Source organism: Kryptolebias marmoratus, linkage group LG10, assembly GCF_001649575.2.
Source record: "Kryptolebias marmoratus isolate JLee-2015 linkage group LG10, ASM164957v2, whole genome shotgun sequence".
Classification (NCBI taxonomy): Eukaryota; Metazoa; Chordata; class Actinopteri; order Cyprinodontiformes; family Rivulidae; genus Kryptolebias; species Kryptolebias marmoratus.
In genome coordinates this window covers 10,494,871-10,512,143 of record NC_051439.1, presented here as the reverse complement: position 1 = coordinate 10,512,143, position 17,273 = coordinate 10,494,871, and the positions used below count along the sequence as shown (strand labels likewise).

Here is a 17,273-nt window from a genome sequence, read left to right as displayed (position 1 = left end):
CTATGAGGTGAACCCGTCTAATCTCAGTAAAATCATGACATTGTCACATCATGATCCCAAATGCTAAGCCACACCCCTAATGAAGTAGCTCTGCGGTTTCTTTAAAGCGCACACTGCCCCCCAAAAACAAGACAAGCAAAAGAGCAAAACGTAAAACAAAGAAGCAAAGACGTGTGAACAAAAAAAGTTAAACAAAAAAATCTAAAGTTTTAGTGTTTCTCGAGTTGGAGTGCAAGTTACAGTGTGATTAGTAGTAAGGTAATAAAAATAGCTAATGTTACGTGACAAATCACTGTGTCTAGTGTCCAATGTGCAATAAATAGAAGAATCAATGCTTTCTGATTCTTTCTCTTTATTTAACAGTATATTTTTTATATAATATAAATATACACAAAGCCATAAATACATTTGATATAAAATGTTCAAATATAAAATGACAGTACCTCAAGTACAACTGAAATATCAAAAAATGTATTTAGCTTTATTTCAATATAATTGCAATATGCTGCAGAGAACGCAAGCTACCTCAGCTTATGTCTACTTACTATAGAAAAATAAAAATCCCAAATAAATTTGAATTCCATGGTGAAATGTTGTATAGCTGAATAGCTACTCGTCTCCTGCCTTCAATGTCTTTAGATAGAGAATAGCAAAGCTCCTCCTTTGTCTTTGCTCCTTACGAGCCGAGGAGATAAATCGCGTAGGGAACAAGCTTGCTCCGTTTAGGTTTTCGTTTCACATCAGAGGAATGTCATTCTACACCTTAAATACTGCCTGTAAAGTATTTACCTGTCCTAGCTTCACAGCTGCATGAACTGAAATCTCTTAAGATCACTTTTTGCCTGAGCTTTAACATACACACAGTTTGCACAAACTGCAAATATTAAGTACTAAATGTAAACAAAATGTGCATACCACACTCAACCATTTAGCTGGTGTGTGGATGTATAGGGTAGGAAAGGTTGCAGAGGGAAAGGAAAACAAAAAAAATATACAATACAGACAATGTACAAACCCCCGACTAAGGCAGTGAGGCATAATAGGCATTAAAATCATGAAAATGCATCACTCAATAGCAAAGTGTAGCTAAGAGACTAAACTGACCTCTGTCAGCGGTCACAATCCTTTGGTAAGGATGGACCCGCGTGTCATGCCGTCTCACTTTAGTAGCCATTGCACCTAGATTGTAACAGGTCCACAAGGTTAGAAACCATTCACTTTGAGGAAGGGAGAAACAGTCATTTTTTTACAGTAACAACATTCACATTTCAACAATTATGACTTATTATGCTTTGATTATACAATACACACAACCTAATACAGATTATATTACATATACACAACACGTATCTTTTGTTTTTTTTTCACATGTACAAAAACTTTGTAGAAAAAAATAATACATCTTTTTGGAGATTTGCTTTGTATTTAAAAATGCATAACTTAAGTACTAAAGTTCCACAGTGTTCAGAGTTATATGGAGACTTTTTGAAAAAAGGGGCAGCTAAAGGTTATGGGCTCTTGGTTTGTCTAGAAAAATAATTTGATTCTTCCTGTGGGACCCAAAGGAGAACTGAGAGGAATTTGTCTCTTTATTTTGAAAGGTGGGGAAATCCAATACGGCTCTGATGGTAATTGAATGGTGGCAGACACCACCTGCCTCTCGCTCTCTCCTTCATTTTCTCTTTGCTGCTCCCACTATTTCTTTCCAGGTCAATCTGCTCGCTGTCATTTTCCACCTATATTTGTCACAACTGATTTCTTCCTACTGCACTGGTTGACACGGCTTCATATACATGACACAGACACACGGTTTGTGCATCACGGTATGTTCAAGTATTACAAAACTGTGTCGCGCTCAGGGATTAAGGGAAAGTACGTTAGAGCGGGGCCGCGCAAAATAAATTCAACAAGAATTTTCTTCTTGCTTTTTTAAGCGAAAATTTGGGGTGTCAACTATGCAACTAAACTATTCTGAAGTAGAAGGGTTAGGGTTAGAAGGTAAGCCTGCTATTTCCTTTTTTTACAGAAGGAGATGATATCTGGATACAGTAGAACATGCTGAGCCCAATCTAAGATGTGTGAGTAAGAGAGAGAAAGAGAAAGTAGAGATAGATTGACCTGCTTTTGTTTCGATCCAACTCAAATATCTGCCGATACCAACATTCTCCAATACAGTGCTTATTTCCTTAGACACTGGTGCTTTATTCTGTTTTTTAATGTTGTTATACTCTAAATGTTTGCACCCAAGATTGTTTTCTCTGTCAACACTAAAAAATCTCCAAAAACCACATGCTAAGCAAGCAGACCGCAGCAGGCACTGGGTGGCAGATCCATGTAAAAAGCTCCACCTGAATGTCCAAAACTAAGGAAATGCGGCAAACTAAGATGTCTATTTATATGTAAGACTACATGTTCTATTCTCAAAATATGCATGACATTTTTGGGTGTAAGCTTCAACTTTTATTTTGTGATCAGTCAAAAATATAAAGTACAGCAACACAAGACCGTGGAGTCTGAATCAATGGATGGATTCGTGACCTCAGCCCAATATTCAATCTAGGAATGACGTCAGTATTGGAAGCAGATATCGACATTAGATCGGATTGGCCCCAGCTTTATATTAGAGTGTGGGTATGAGAGCGAGCATGTTTCTCAGGGCCTTGTGTTGCTGAAGGCACCAATCGATAGTGTGAGTAAATAAAATGCACTAAGCTGGTGTAACCCTGCAAGTTAAAGAGAGAAAAGCCAGTCAGCTGTCCCCGTCTGTTCTCCACACGTCTCCCAGAGGCACCTCAGATACACAGGTCAGCTAAAATCACACTTGTGTCTGCTGCTGCCACATGACGCCACGGACAACATTAAAGAGCTCCGTGTCAAACATAAAACTCGACAACAACTGACACAGTCCCCCTTGTGTCTCGACACGGGAATCAGCTTTACTCAGAATAACTACAACTTCAACACAACATATGCTGCACATTTCAGAATATTCAACAGATGTACAGTTGTCTCTTTGGTAGCAGATGTGTTGAGCTTTAAGCACCATTGAGAGTAAAATACGGACCCACATATTTAACTGTCCTTCCTAACGCGGAAAGAAAGGGACGTGTCAGGTATCAGCACAAAGACTCAAGTTCAACAGGGGTGAAGCTAAGACAATGGAGAGGAAGGAAGATGAAGAAAAAAAGGAAAGATTGGAGGAATTTAATGAACATCCCCAGTGGGAGTGAGAAAGGGACTATCTACAGGCATCAAGGCCTGCCTGCAGAGAACAGCACAGAGAAATGATTTCAAAAGCTGCAGAAATCCGAGGGGATCTGCCGCCAGACTGAATATGCCTCCAGGCCAGTGCATGAAAAGGTTAGAGAGCAGGCTGCATGTATGAAAAGTGGGTTTTTGTCAGTGTGTCTCCGTTTATACAGAGGCAAATTCATCTATAAACCTTGCAGAAAAGAGGCAATGTAAACCTGAGCACATTCTTTTGGCGAGAGTGGTGTAACTAAAACAGTGAAATAACTTCAGTTAAGAGTATAAAGGAAGTTCAACAGCCCAAAACTCAAGGTAATTTATGTCCCCTTTTGCTTTTTTTTTTTTTTTTAATATATTGAAGTGTCCATATGAGCCACATTGCTGGGCACCCCATCAAAGAAAGTGTCACCAGCACATCCACCCTGTGAGTTTGTCTGTTTTGATCCTCAGGTGGACACAACATATTTACCTTTCAATAAGTCCTGACTGTGGCTTATGGAAGCTGCATCCAGCACCCCCAATCCGGGGTAAAACAAGCTTCCCTCCTGTCCAGGTTGGCTAAAGCTGGCCGCTGTACCTGCTGCACCCATGCTTCCCCAGGCTCTCTTACCTAGAACCCCACTGTGCTCGATGGGGTACTCCAGCAGCGAGGTGGGTGCCAAGGCGTAAGGGTACTCGTAGGGGGTGGTGTAGATTAGCCCGCCATCCGGTGTGGGAGGCACCAGGGTGGGGGTGCCATTGGGCAGCATGGCAGCCATCTGAGTAGGCCGAATGATGTTCATGATGGGGGCCCCAGCTGGTGTCGGAGGCCGGAGTGCCGGAGGAGGCAACACCTGACCTGCTGGAGCTGCTATGAGGCGGGGGCCCTGCGCAGCTGCTGCTGCCGCTGCAAGAGAGAACGCAAGGGCTGCTGCCATAAACAAGAGAGCAAAGGACAGGTGTAGAAAGAAAGAAAAAAGTAAAGAAGACAGGAGACAAAGTGTAGTGTGGTTGATCATTTTTACAGATGAAGATTGGGGAGTGAGGTGGGGGGAAAAAGCAAAGAAGGAGAAGTAGGGTGAACAAAAGAGGAGAGGGGAGGAGAGGAGCACAAGGGAAAATTAGTCCATGCAATGATCATGGTGGTGAACCACAAAAGCGACAGTTTAATGCAAATCAAAATCAATACCAAAGAAAATTTAAAACCCTTACACCAAAACACATAAGCACAAAATACAGCAGTCATCCCAAAGCAATTGAAGCATACCAACCACCATAGCAGTAACACATTGGTCTTATGGAAATGACACAGTAAGATAAACGACACATATGCCAACAGAAATGGACTTGCTGACTGTATATGAAAACATCTGGAAAAAATTTTGGACTATTTTGGAGTTAAGGGACGAAAACCAACATCGGAACACATTCAATATCGATGTTTTATGCAGTCAGCAGTCAGTTTATGTTGGATGTGAAAACAAATATTTTTCAGGAGGATATGCGTTAGCAGGTGCTATGAGCCATGGCATACAGGCCTCCCGAAAGGCATATCAAATTAAGTGCTATTGTAACAGCAATAAGAAGGTAACATGGGTTTTAAACACTACTACTTGAGCAGATGTTAAATCAAAAAATAAACAATCACAGGAACTGACCACATTTTCCTATCGGAATCAGAATAACTTCTAAATGACAATTAAAAAAACAATTAGGAATGAAATAGAACATGCATGTGAGGGCTGAAATTTAAGTGAGGGTTTGTAAGTCAAATGTTTTATGTGATTCGGTTTCTGACATGCAGAGTTAGGCGGCTGAGAGACAACAATGTGCTGAAAGGTTCAGAATAAGTGAGCTGATGTATAGGGACTGCAGTAAAAAGGATGAACATGTGGACAGATGAATGGATAGATGATAAAAAAAGGAAAAACAAAACAGAACAGTGGAGGTAATCTATATAACTGAAAAGAGTTTAAGTGGTCTGCTGTGGTTACAGTTAAAATGATGGTAAATAAACACCAGATCTTAATAGACAAAATAAATGAATGAGGGTAAAGAGTTATTGAGGAAGTCTGGTGTATGCAGTTAAAGATTGGTGAGGTATGTTATAAACACAAAATCAGGGACATTTAAATATATATACATACTTTGCTTGCAGTTCACTTACGTGTTTTGATGTTGTTGTCTCTGTATGTCCCATTGAGTATAGCTAGCTCCATTAGCTGCATCTTCTTCAAATTGTCTTCCCCCTCCGCCTGAGAAAAAAAACAAACGTATTTTAATCTGTTTTAACAAACCTCACTACAGACTAAATCAGGTAAAGGTACCTTTAAAGGCCAACTAAAACAATCTACACTGCAGTTAGACCACCTTACTCCATCCTCGGGGTGTTCAAATGCAGCAGATGAAACATCTGAACGTGACAGTGTTCATCACTACACTGGTTAGATTGGATTTAGGCAAATAAAAATGGGAAAAGGCTAAAGTGCTGTTGTCATTCCAGAGTGCCTTGTTATTACTAAAATGCTGACGGAGACATTAAGTGTGAGAATGCATATTCATAATCCATATCAGAATGATAATTACTGTAATTTTCTTTGCTCCCTTGTGCGCAATCAAATTCGCAATAACCGCCCTGGCTAATGTCAGTCCTGTCAATTAATGTTTGGATAAATAAATACAAAAGCAGCAGCCACTGTCATTATTGCCAAATTAGGGGACTGAAATTATTCACAGAAACCAATTAAGATAGCACCCCTCCTCCTACTCACACCTATGGGAGGCCCCCTAGGACAAAAAACATTCTTCCCCTCACATACACGATCATACCTCTCACATATACGCATCTCTTACAAAGTCTCTGACATACCCATACAAACTGTCACACACACACACAAAGTCAAATAGAACTGTAATTCTATGTTATTTTTTGGTTTTTAATTGTATTTATTTTTAAAATACGGTTTGATAGTGTATGTGAGAAGAAGAATGTGTTTTGTCCTAAGGGGCCTCCCATACACACCCATCCATTCCTCCCTCTTTTCTTTCAGCTTCCCCCTTCCACCCCCAAACTCCATTTCCCCTGGAGCCACCAAACACTCAATAACCATGACAACAAAAAAAGTCCCTGTGATTTTCCAGGTAGTACATCATATTTAGGCTGGGTTGTTTGTAAATTATTTTCCAAAGTGAGGGGTGCAAAGATGAGTGTGTGAAGTCTTGCTGACCTAAGGTCAACCTTAAGTGAACTATTGATTTTCTGCCTTTTGCTGCAGAAAGTTAAAGCTCTAAAGCTTTTTTGCTTAGTATTACTACCCACAAATACTCGGCCACATACGCACTGCATCTATATGTGAACGAAACAATAAGAAATTCAAGAAGGCTAAACCCCGGTCCTCCACTCAATGGGCAGAGCCTGCCTTTTCGACATATTCATAGTTCAACAACTGTTTGTAGCTCCATTCAGAGAACGATATGGAAAGAAAGGATAAAGGGGAGAAAGAAAGAAGGGGGGAAATGAGGGCTCAAAGTTAAGCCCTCCCTTGAGACTCCTCTTCAACACAGCCACAGAGAGGGGAAGAGAAAGACTGAGGCTAAGCAAAAGAGAAAGTGACAGAGGCTGGCCTCCCTTGACTAAATGTAAAGCAGTGTCTTCAGAGCAGTCACTGTATTCAGCTGGATGTGTTGTTAAGTCAACTCCAGGGCTGTTAGCAAATAAACTTTCCTTTTGCTACATCTAATGTGCGGTTTTCTTTTTTTTTTTCTTTCATAGATTTTCACATAACTTCACACCAAATTAGTCCCATCACAACACTGAAAAAAGAAGAAGAAGAAAAAAAGATCAGACATATGGACATCCATGATACAATAAACAACTGTTTCATTGTTTTCACATAAATCTCATTCATCTTAAGAAATGAAAGAACTAGTCTGGTATGACTTACTAATCACCGTTATGAGACTAATAGCATATTTTCTTTTTTGTATGCGTCTCTCCAAAAATCTGTGTCAGCGATTCTTCGAAAGTGGGCCAAGCCAACTGAGAATATATGGTAACCATACAAATTCTGGATTGTGAGTTTATTACTTTCAAAGGTTAATAAGTTTTTTTTTTTTAAAAAGAAAAGAAAAAAAAAACCTAAAATCCATCTAGCATTTATCTTTGCCATTTTCACAATACAGAAAGCTGCATAAACAATTTTGATGCTGCTGAAAGGAGTTACGTTGTAAGCATTCCTGAACAAACAAGCCTTCTGTCCAACAATAACTCATAAAAATGAGTAATTTCTCAGTTGACTTTGTGAACACAGGGTATCATAACAATGTGTGGCAAGAACCACATTTTTTTGGTGTTTTTTTTTTCCTTGTCTATACTAAAACTCAAAACAGCGTTTTAAAAATTCAACGCCTGATAGGGATTAGAATTTGTTTGAGCCTTGTGATGAACTGGTGACCTGTTCAGGGTGTACCCCCGCCTCTCGCTCAATGACAGATGGGATAGCCTGCAGCACCCCTGTGACCCTGACCAGGACAAAGTGGGTACAGAAAATGCATGGATGGATGGATTTCAGGGGTTTCTTAGTAGCAGACTGCAGATCAGGACAAATGAATGCTGGAGGATTCTTGGAGTTGCTTGTGTGTGTTTATGTAAGCTGTTTTATGATAGATCTGCAGGGTTGTGGGGGTTAAACAGGCACAGGGGAAGAGGGTGCCACAATCTATCCAACTCTGCATAGGTGGCATGCTGCCCTTCGAGAGTTGAGAGACACAAAATAGAGGGCAGCGAGAGGGGAAGAACACAGATGCTGCTGCTAGGATGAGGTGTGTGCTGTTGTGTGTAAATGTGAGTATCCTCAGTGGAGGGCAGAGGATAAAGCTCAATCTTCTCACTAACACAGATTGTCGGCTAAAGCCATCAATCTCCAACAGATCACTGCTGTTTTATATATAAAAACAAGCTAATTTTCATGTATGAAACAATACAATTTTCCTGCAACATTTTCTTTTCTTTCAAACCAAAGTGATGGCAACATTAGAACCGTGGTCTGAGATGCACAACAGGGACAGCAGATTTTAAATGAATGCAGACAGGAGCTTTGAGATCAGAAGAAACCAAAAGATGCTGCTGCTGCTGACAATGCTGTAGAGAAGCTTTAATCATGTTGCTTCAGGTATACTGACACAGCTTCCTACGATAGATGCACAGCTTAAATGAATGATGAACTGTACCAGAGAGAGCAGTTAACTGTTTAATGTCGCCTTGCTCAAGGTGTTGTCACAATTAACAGACTCCTCAGTCAGCATGCACAACCTGTAATAAAACATCCACTCATGGGAAGGTGGAACTGAGATGCACTGTGTGAGTTTGCAATGACCTAACTGCTGGAATACCCCAGAGAGGGATGCCTGCCGGATTAGAGAAAGCGAGAAACGGGGGAAGGAAGTTTTCTCTTATCCCAAACGTTCACACATGCACGTGTGCGACAAACATACGCACCCTCATGCTGCTGTCCATCAGTGAAAAAGTCACTCAATAAAGCTGCTCTATCCACAAGAATCTGATTCAATCAATGAGGCCTATTTGTGAAATCAGCAGAGCGGTAAAACCTATCAGCGACAAGCAAGACAGAGGGATGAGGGAAGGCAAGAAAATGGGAAGGGAAGAGAAGGGAGATGAGAGTGTGATGAGCTAAAGTAGGGGAGCCATGTCCCACTGCCTACCTGACAACCCTGCCATGATGTCACTTGATGCATGCAAAATCACTGTCACGCTTCACTCTACTGCCTCTTCTGACCCAAGCTTGTCCATATCATAGATGAACACAAACTGTAGCTAATACCAATTATTATAAACGATAGAGTTTATGCTTATTGATTTGTTATACATGCATGTTTGAATGACAATAAGAAACGGATAAATGAGTGCTTGCCTACACCCATACTTTGCACTCCAATTTCAGACCTTTCCCAAGCCAGCCCAATTTAAATAAATACTGCAGGAGCCTGGGCTGGACGGAATCTGCTCATGTTTATGGGCGCAACGGAGGGGGGGAGAGTTGTAGCTCATTTCTGGGAAAAGTCGCCATCTACAGAACTCAGCTAACAGCTTAGCTCAGAAAGATGAAATGATGAGCAAAGACAGAAACATAGAGATGGAACAAAAGAGTTCAGGAAAGGGGAAAAAAAGTGCTGTAGAGCAAGTACTAGAAAAACATGAAAGATCATCTTTGAGTTTGTCAAGAGATGTGAAGAAATAAGAAAGGGATAGCTGGAGAAAATGAGACAAGAAAAGACAGACAGCGTAGTGAAAGCCAATTTGTCTGTTCCCTAGTGGGCTGACACTGGCTAGGGCCTGCTTTCCTTCCTTCACTGCCAGTCATCACAAACAGGCGTACGCACACATGCGAGTATCCACACACAACCACACACACACACGCGCATATCTTAGGCCTTAGCAGGGCCGGGGTCAGACTCTCCAAACTACTCCAATTACCTCAGCAGTAAACACAGCCTGCTCTGGCTGCCACCTGGGATACAGTGAGGCTGTATGTGTTAGAGCTGAGAGCAAGACGGGAGGGAAAGATTCAGCCGAGTGGTGTGGAGGAGGTGAGACTTGGAGCCTTGGGGAGGGAGGAGTAGATGACTTTATGTACAGGGGTGGAACTGGTGGTGGTGTAAATGTATTTTTTTTCCCCCATGTTCCCCTCCCGTTCTACACTCCCTTTTGGTTCCTTCCCAAACTTCAACATCTGGAGGGAAATGATTACTCTTGCCAAGCTGCCAAAATGACTTATCAACAATCCCACACTCTCCAGGAGTGGAGGGTTAGTGGAGAGATAGGAATGAGTACTTGTTGCAAGCTTCAAAACATCTCCACATTAAATAAATAACTGACAAGAAATTTAATCAATTCAAGCCAGCTAAAGCAAACTTGGAATATGAATTCTAGACAGAAATAAAAACACATGTGCAACAAACTTGAATCTGATGTTTTCACAGACAAGGCTATAAATCAAGCAACCGCTCAAGCAAATATTAGGAAATCAAATTGATGCATGCTGCCAAACACACAATTTTCTGTTTTAAGCATTGTAAAAGGAAAACAAACATGAACATAAGTAAAAATACTATACACCACACGAGTCTGCCATTTTTTTCCTGTTCCCTTTCATATAAATAGCGCATTTAAAAGCTGTGCTGAGCTAAGTACCGCATGCCCACTTTCAACATCATTACTGTATTTTCAAAAGCAATTTTCTTTCTTCAGTTATGCTCCTTAGCTTTTGTGAACATACTGGCCAAGGGAATCGGGCCTCAACTGGATTTTCCTTGTTACCAATGACTAACAATGCAATCTCCCGCAACTTCGCTCTCTCACTGTCTTATACCTTCACAGCACTCTTGTAAAGCCTATTTACTTTTCCTTTACTTGCTTCCTTACTTCCAGACAGCTCTGTTAGCAGTGTGTGCCATTAGTCATGCAAAACCAACACCACACTAGTTCATTAGCATAGACGTGAACCTGACTCCAGTCAGATTATTACAAACGTATCACGCCTGCTCCGCCCCATTACTGTCAGTCATGCAGCTTACTGACATACAGGAGAGGGGCAGATTACAAAATGAGGAAAGAACTGTTATTCTAATACCTCTATTTCTCCGACATAGGCAAATTCACAACAGCATAGGCCTCAGATAAAAGACTACAGTCTCTTTAAATTGGCGCAGCACTGGTGGTTGCTTAGTATGTAAGGCGGTATGTTACAGAGAAGTATTAATTTAATTGGCAGAGCATAGTTCACTTCCACAGCTTCTCTATGGTCATTAACAATGGGCAATGTATGGGTGGCAGACACAGCCTTTGCCCTGGAACTGGCAATAGATCCTAGATCTATGGAGCTTATAACAGCCTTTTATTGTGCTGGAGAAGAGTGAAGTGGGCAGCCTTGGTGCTGTGTGCTAGCCCCATCAATATCTGCTGACAGACTTATACACAAACTCAGTGCCACCAACAGGGAAAAAAAGAACAGAAAGGAATATACACTTTCTACCAACTAACTGCACTTTGAAAATATCAGTGGGGGTCAAACAGTAAAAAGCTACATTTTTTTGTAATTCTCTTATTTAATTTTTAAACTAGGTTGAAATTGTGTATTAAAAATACTCTAAAAATGTGTAGTCGTATTACACAGCATAATTTGGTAAATTACTCAAATTTATTAGTCTGTGGTGGTTTTGATGAGCAGATTAGATTAAATGTTCACTGTGTCACAGTATTGTTATGTCGTACAGCCCAACTTTAACAGTTGGTTTCTCCTCTCCCCTCTGTCATCATTATTTTCCTGTCTTATAAAAATAATAATCCCCCACCTTTCCACTTTGCTTCCCCCAACATTCCCAATTTGCACTCACAAGCTCTATAATTTCCATTCTTTTTTATTCCGTTTCTCTCCTCCCCCCTCCCCACCCCCGCCCCTGCCCTTCTTCATTCCTCATTCCGCCACACTGGCAGACGCTGTATTGTTCTGTCGCTGCGATCCTTTAATGCCATCCAATCGAGCAGGGAATATCTTGAAGGGATTTGGCCAGGGATGATTTGGGAGGTTTAAATGCTGCCAGGGGATTTGCATCAGATTCAGAGATCCTGACTCAGAGCTGATCACTGAAGCCTTCTTTTAAAACAGAGATTTGAGAATCTCCTGCGAGGTGCAAATTCAAACCTTTTTTGTGTATGTGCATGTGTGAAAGCCAGGATCTATTTTTGAAACATTTTCTCTGGTGTTTTTAGCTTTTGTGGCTCCATGCAGCCTGACAAAACTTTTAATTCATTTATCAAGTGTAACCCTGCTCATAATTTGACCTTCAACAAGACTCATCAGGGATCTATTCTGGAAGTTTATTCAACTCAGTTATTTTGATTATATTTATAGTTGCAGAACTATAAGGCACCTTAAAACACAAGACAATATTGTTTTTCTCCTTTATTTGGGATGTGAATATTACAAATGTTCATTGTCTTCTCTGCTAAGACAAAAACACTGGGAATTCACCTGCTCCTTTACACTTTGTGACAACCAGTCAACATAAGATAGAAGCTGGAAATAATCACCAACAACAAAAGTGTTGTGGAAGAGAAAAAGATGAAAAAACAAACAGTAAATAAGCCCAAGTGGGAAAAATGGCTTCCACACTCATGACACAATAGAGGAGGCAAAGAAAGTCATCAGTCCAGAGCTGGCTGGTGGGACTGAGAGAATGGAGTTTGAAACAACTTGAGCGATGGCTGGCAAAATGAGGCATCACAGGCTGCAGAAACTGAATTTGATGGGCAGCCTTTGGGCTCTCCAAACACTGAGCTCTACACAATCCTATTTTCCTGCCCAAACACTGGGACACACTGTCGCTGGAGAAGGAGAGATGAAAGCACTAAGTTAGTTTGTGTGTTCTCACTGTACAGATGTAGATTAGCCACAGTATAGACCCTCTGGAAGTTCAGAGGGGTTTGTACGTGTAAGACAAAGACACAAAAGTGGCAGAGAGATGATGAGCCCAAGGTTCAGCTAGCTGTGAGACTTTGGAGACCAATAGTTCTAAATGTGAGTCTCTTGAAATCAGCCCACAGGAGTATGCACACTTCTGCATTTCCTTGCCTCTCTCTGTAAAGGGATTAAGGGAACCTTCAAAGAGAAGAAAGATTGGCCAGGGGCCCGCAGGGTCCCTCTCCTCACCACTGGAGGACAAGGGCAGATTAAAACTGTCCGGGCCTCTAAGCCTGCCTTGTTACCAGCCCTCTTTTCCTGTGTAGAGCATTAGGCCACTCCAATCCCCCCCTGAAGGAGCCAAGCACAACCAGGTGGATTAAGAAGGTGGATATTTTACAATTATGTGAGGGATCTGTGTGTTTAGGGACTGAGGTGCATGTGTATATGTATGAACTACAATTAAAAGGACAGCACAAGTGAGCAAGGCAATTTTGCACAAGGTGCAGAAGGCCTGTGTACATAGAATGCACCTTCGCTGGGGACTGAAGTCAAGTTAAAAACCTGAATGAACAGGAGTAAAGTAACAGGACTAATTTCCCTAGTATGAAAGGCATGAAGAAAATGGATTAACAACAAGATGAATGCAACAAGTATGCATAACAAATGTTCAAGAAAACTTACACTGAGGCTGGGTTTAATAATATAGATCAAAATCCATCACAGAAGGCTTTGAACAAGTTGGCTCATATATTTATCTTGTTTACCGTGATAATTTGTTAACGGTTTCCCTAAATGGATATTAGGAAAAGAGAATATTTTTATCTTTTTAACATGTGATTTATTCTTAAAATCTGTAATTTGCACTGAAGTACAGAATGTACTGTATATATGCTTCTGCATTTTGTGTACTTCATCTTCACCAATAGGTTGGTGAAACAACAACAACAAAAACAAACAACAAAACAGGGTTGCTCAAGGTGGCTGTATCCTTACTTCACAGGTGGGGAAGGAGATCAAACATGTCGTTCAGCATTAATGTTATTGCAATCAGAACCTTCTCCCTGCTTTGAATTTTCACAATTTCCTGTGGCTGGCTTCGTGAGGGGATTCAAAATGAGGAGAAAAGCAGGGACAGTGGATTTCAAAGTCACACAGCAACATTTCTTGTTCTCAAGTCACCATGTGCGTGCAAGCCGCTTACTATAGGTGTGCCTCGGGGTACATGAACACACAAAAGAATGTCTAGCTTGTCGAGATAAAATGTTTTTAAACCGATGACCTGTTCTCCCTCAGTACAACAGTTTCTGCATGTTTTCCCCCCTTTTGTTAGGGCTCTAAGGAAAACAACTTTCTATGATGGTTTGAAAATAATAATAATAATTCTAAACCTTTTTTTCAGTTCACTAGAAATACTGATTGCTATATATTACAATGTTTTTTTATTATATGATAACGATTTATTTGAGTTACACCATATGAAGCAAAACCTACTGAAGAACATATATGCATGCAAAATCAAATCTGAAGGGTAGTTTTTTTTAAATCTGCCTCTGTTCATCAGGGGCTGACATAGATACTGTGTTTATGGTATTCTTCACCAGCCCAAGTAGAGGATGACAATACATTTCATAAGGATTGTCCGGTATACAAGGAAAAAAAGGCTTTAGAGGGATGGTTAAAGCAATATATCAAACACTTGTTAACAAGCAGAGCCTACAAAGCCAATAAAAATCTGATGCCATCTAAGATGCTGTAATCCAAACCCTTTTAATAGAGTTGCCAATAAATCAGACCAGTGATAAATAAGACTGGTCTGGTTTACACTTCATCGTCATACAGAACATGTGATGCGTACAGGAAATATTTGTGAAAAAGCAAAAAGTGCTCATAACACCTACTAAAAACCCCTCTTCACATTTAATTCAAATGTTCTTCCTATTTTCTGAAGGAGTTTGTCGGTCTTTTAGTTTTCAAGCCATTAATTTTAAAAGACAGCGAAGGGGACAAGAGCGGAGAAAGGCGGCCAGGATCAGGCAGGTTGTTCCCTGTGGGATTACTGTTTTTTTTAAGGGTCAGAACCACCTGTCTGCCCCTCGGGAGAGCCTCAAAGCTGAAGATGAGAAAGGATGGCCAGATGGAGATGCAGAGGGGAGCGATGGCAGGGGAGGGACCCTTTGGGCCGAGAGCAGCGCAGGCCAGGTCCTCCGGCACACAACACAGAAGCTCACTGGCAATTGAACGTCACACAGGAATAAAAACGTAGGACTGAAAGAAAAAGCTTTTTACATGTTCCTGCCAAGCTAGTCACTAACAAATCTATAAAGATGTTGTAATTATTCAGGATATGACAGGTGCAGCAAAAGGCAAACATCTCAGTCCTTCTGAAAGGTTTTTAATGTGTGCTGTTTAGCAGAATGGGGTCACCTTAAGGTTGATGGACAAACACAAGAGAGCGGTAAATACTGTGTCCCTTCAATCATCCGAAAAGAGAGAACGGCAAATCATGTGAGAGGAAGAAAACAAACAATAACAAAAATATATATTAAAAAAAAAAAAAAAAAAAAAAAAAAAAAAAAAAAAACAGACAACGTCAGAGAGTAGTGAAAGATGACTAGTAAGAATAAAAGCGAAAAATAGGATTAAAGTTAGATTTACCATTAAATAAGTGGTAAGTTTTCTTGGCCTCATTCTACAATGACAATAGAATGAAAAATTGCATATAACTACGTTCTTAGTTTACACTTGTGATGGGGAGGTACGTTGCACTGATGGGGAAAATTATGGCTTTCCTTCATGCAATACAATAATCAATGTAATAGTGTCTTATATTATTACCTACAAATAACAGAGTAGGTCAGCATGATGTTTCCCTTGATGCCCAATTCTGAGTTAGTAAAGTAAATGCTTAAGGCTAAGGCTCTGGGGGAAAAAAGGAAAATAATACACTGTAAATGTCAGTGTGCATGCTTGAGTAAACTCTTTTTCACCTAACAGGGCTGTACATGATCCGTTCTCATGAATCAACCTATCACAAGACATGCAGTAAGTGATCAATACCGGGGGGGAAAAAAGTAACTAAAAGCCACATTGGTTCTGGTGGTAAAATGGTTTAAGTGATCATTCACAATTATGCATTTATCACGTTCTTGAATGTTAATCAAGAGGTAATGTCACAGTTTTTAGCTGTTTTCTCTCAACTGCCATCCTGCTTACAAGATCTCAGAATGAGCTGGTGAAGTAATTGTCTCCAATATATTAGCTGACAAAAGGAATGAGCTAGATAAATGATTAAAAAGAGTGAGGACTGAAAATGAATAATGATGAAAGGAAAAGACAAGAGCAACAATAGCTAGAAGTTAATGGTCACAATGCCATCATGCCAGATAATGCTCTGTTTGACAGGGAACACGGCTAAAAAGACTACACACAGAAACAAAGCAAAGAAATTGTGTAACAGCATAGGAGGAGGAGCCCTGTAATGCTGTATCAAGTAGAGGTCGCCAAGTAAAGGAAGTCAATTAAAAAGATGATTAACATTCATGTGGGAGATGTGATGTCTATGTGCAGGTGGGATAGACTAAGTCTCTATCTCACTTCCTCCCTCACTCACACATACAGACAATATTTTTTATATATATATATATATATATATATATATATATAAATAAAAATGGGAGCAGTGAATGGTGCAGTCCAGCCTATTGTAACTGGTGTCCTGGGAGGTGGAGATCAGAAGGTTAATATGATCCAGTCCAGCTCCTTCATTAGGCTGATGAAAGTAATAACAGCCTATAGGGAGGGAAAGGCTGTCAGGCTGCCTTAAACCAACAGCGGGTCTGCCAGGTCCAAAAGCCTACATAAGACTGCATAGTAGGAGGATAGCTGTTATTGTCATTTATTTCATTTACGTGAAGGCAAACATTAAATGCAACAATAAAATACCATTTTAAGTAAAGTGTATGAATTTTACTGTAAGCCTTTAAACTTTCTGGATGACTGAGGCGCAGTGGGTTGTTATTTTTGTGCCTCATCTTTTTCACTTTTCTAATTATATGTACTACAGTTTGAACACAAAACATATGTACATCTCTTGAGTCAATCAGTAAGACTCAATGACAAATGTGAGCTTCTGATCGTGAAGCTGGATATCATGCATGACTAAGAGTGCAAGGAGGGGAAGTAGATTAAGAGTAAATCAGATGAGAATGGTAGTGATAGGTAGGCCTAATAGACAATAAACATCATTAATTGGAGAGGCACACATGATGGGTACAGCCAGATGGTGTTTTGTACTCATTTGTCATACACTGCTGACGGAGAGAGAAAGAAGGAGGGAGTAAGAGCTAGAAAAGAGAACAAAAAGAAGTGTTTACTCATAGCAAAGTCAGTACACTGCGGCCTAGAACAGACTTCCACTGTTTAAATCAATTCTGCATCATCTTCTCTCCCTGCCTCCCCAGACAGAGCGGTTCTGATGGTGCTGCCATTGTGCACTCTGCCAAGCCGGATGCATACTAGTGAGTACAGACACAACACCCCAAAGATAGCCAAGCTTGGCACCCA

The 17,273-nt window shown here is 40.5% G+C and overlaps 1 protein-coding gene across 6 annotated transcripts in view; it reads right to left on the bottom strand.

Annotated features, from left to right (window-relative positions):
• qkia (QKI, KH domain containing, RNA binding a) overlaps window positions 1–17,273 on the bottom strand; it is a 63,851-nt gene that overhangs the window by 2,389 nt on the left and 44,189 nt on the right. The window contains exons 5-7 of one of the 6 annotated variants that reach the window (XM_017416234.3): window positions 5,396–5,483; window positions 3,719–4,159; window positions 1,105–1,179 (exon numbers count right to left, since the gene is read on the bottom strand). In XM_017416234.3, coding sequence (XP_017271723.1) covers window positions 1,105–1,179; window positions 3,719–4,159; window positions 5,396–5,483 — 604 coding nt within the window. Of the gene's footprint in view, window positions 1–335; window positions 1,180–3,718; window positions 4,160–5,395; window positions 5,484–17,273 lie in introns of those variants that run through there. The other 5 variants (XM_017416256.3, XM_017416224.3, XM_017416216.3 and 2 more) reach the window with 5 other exon arrangements.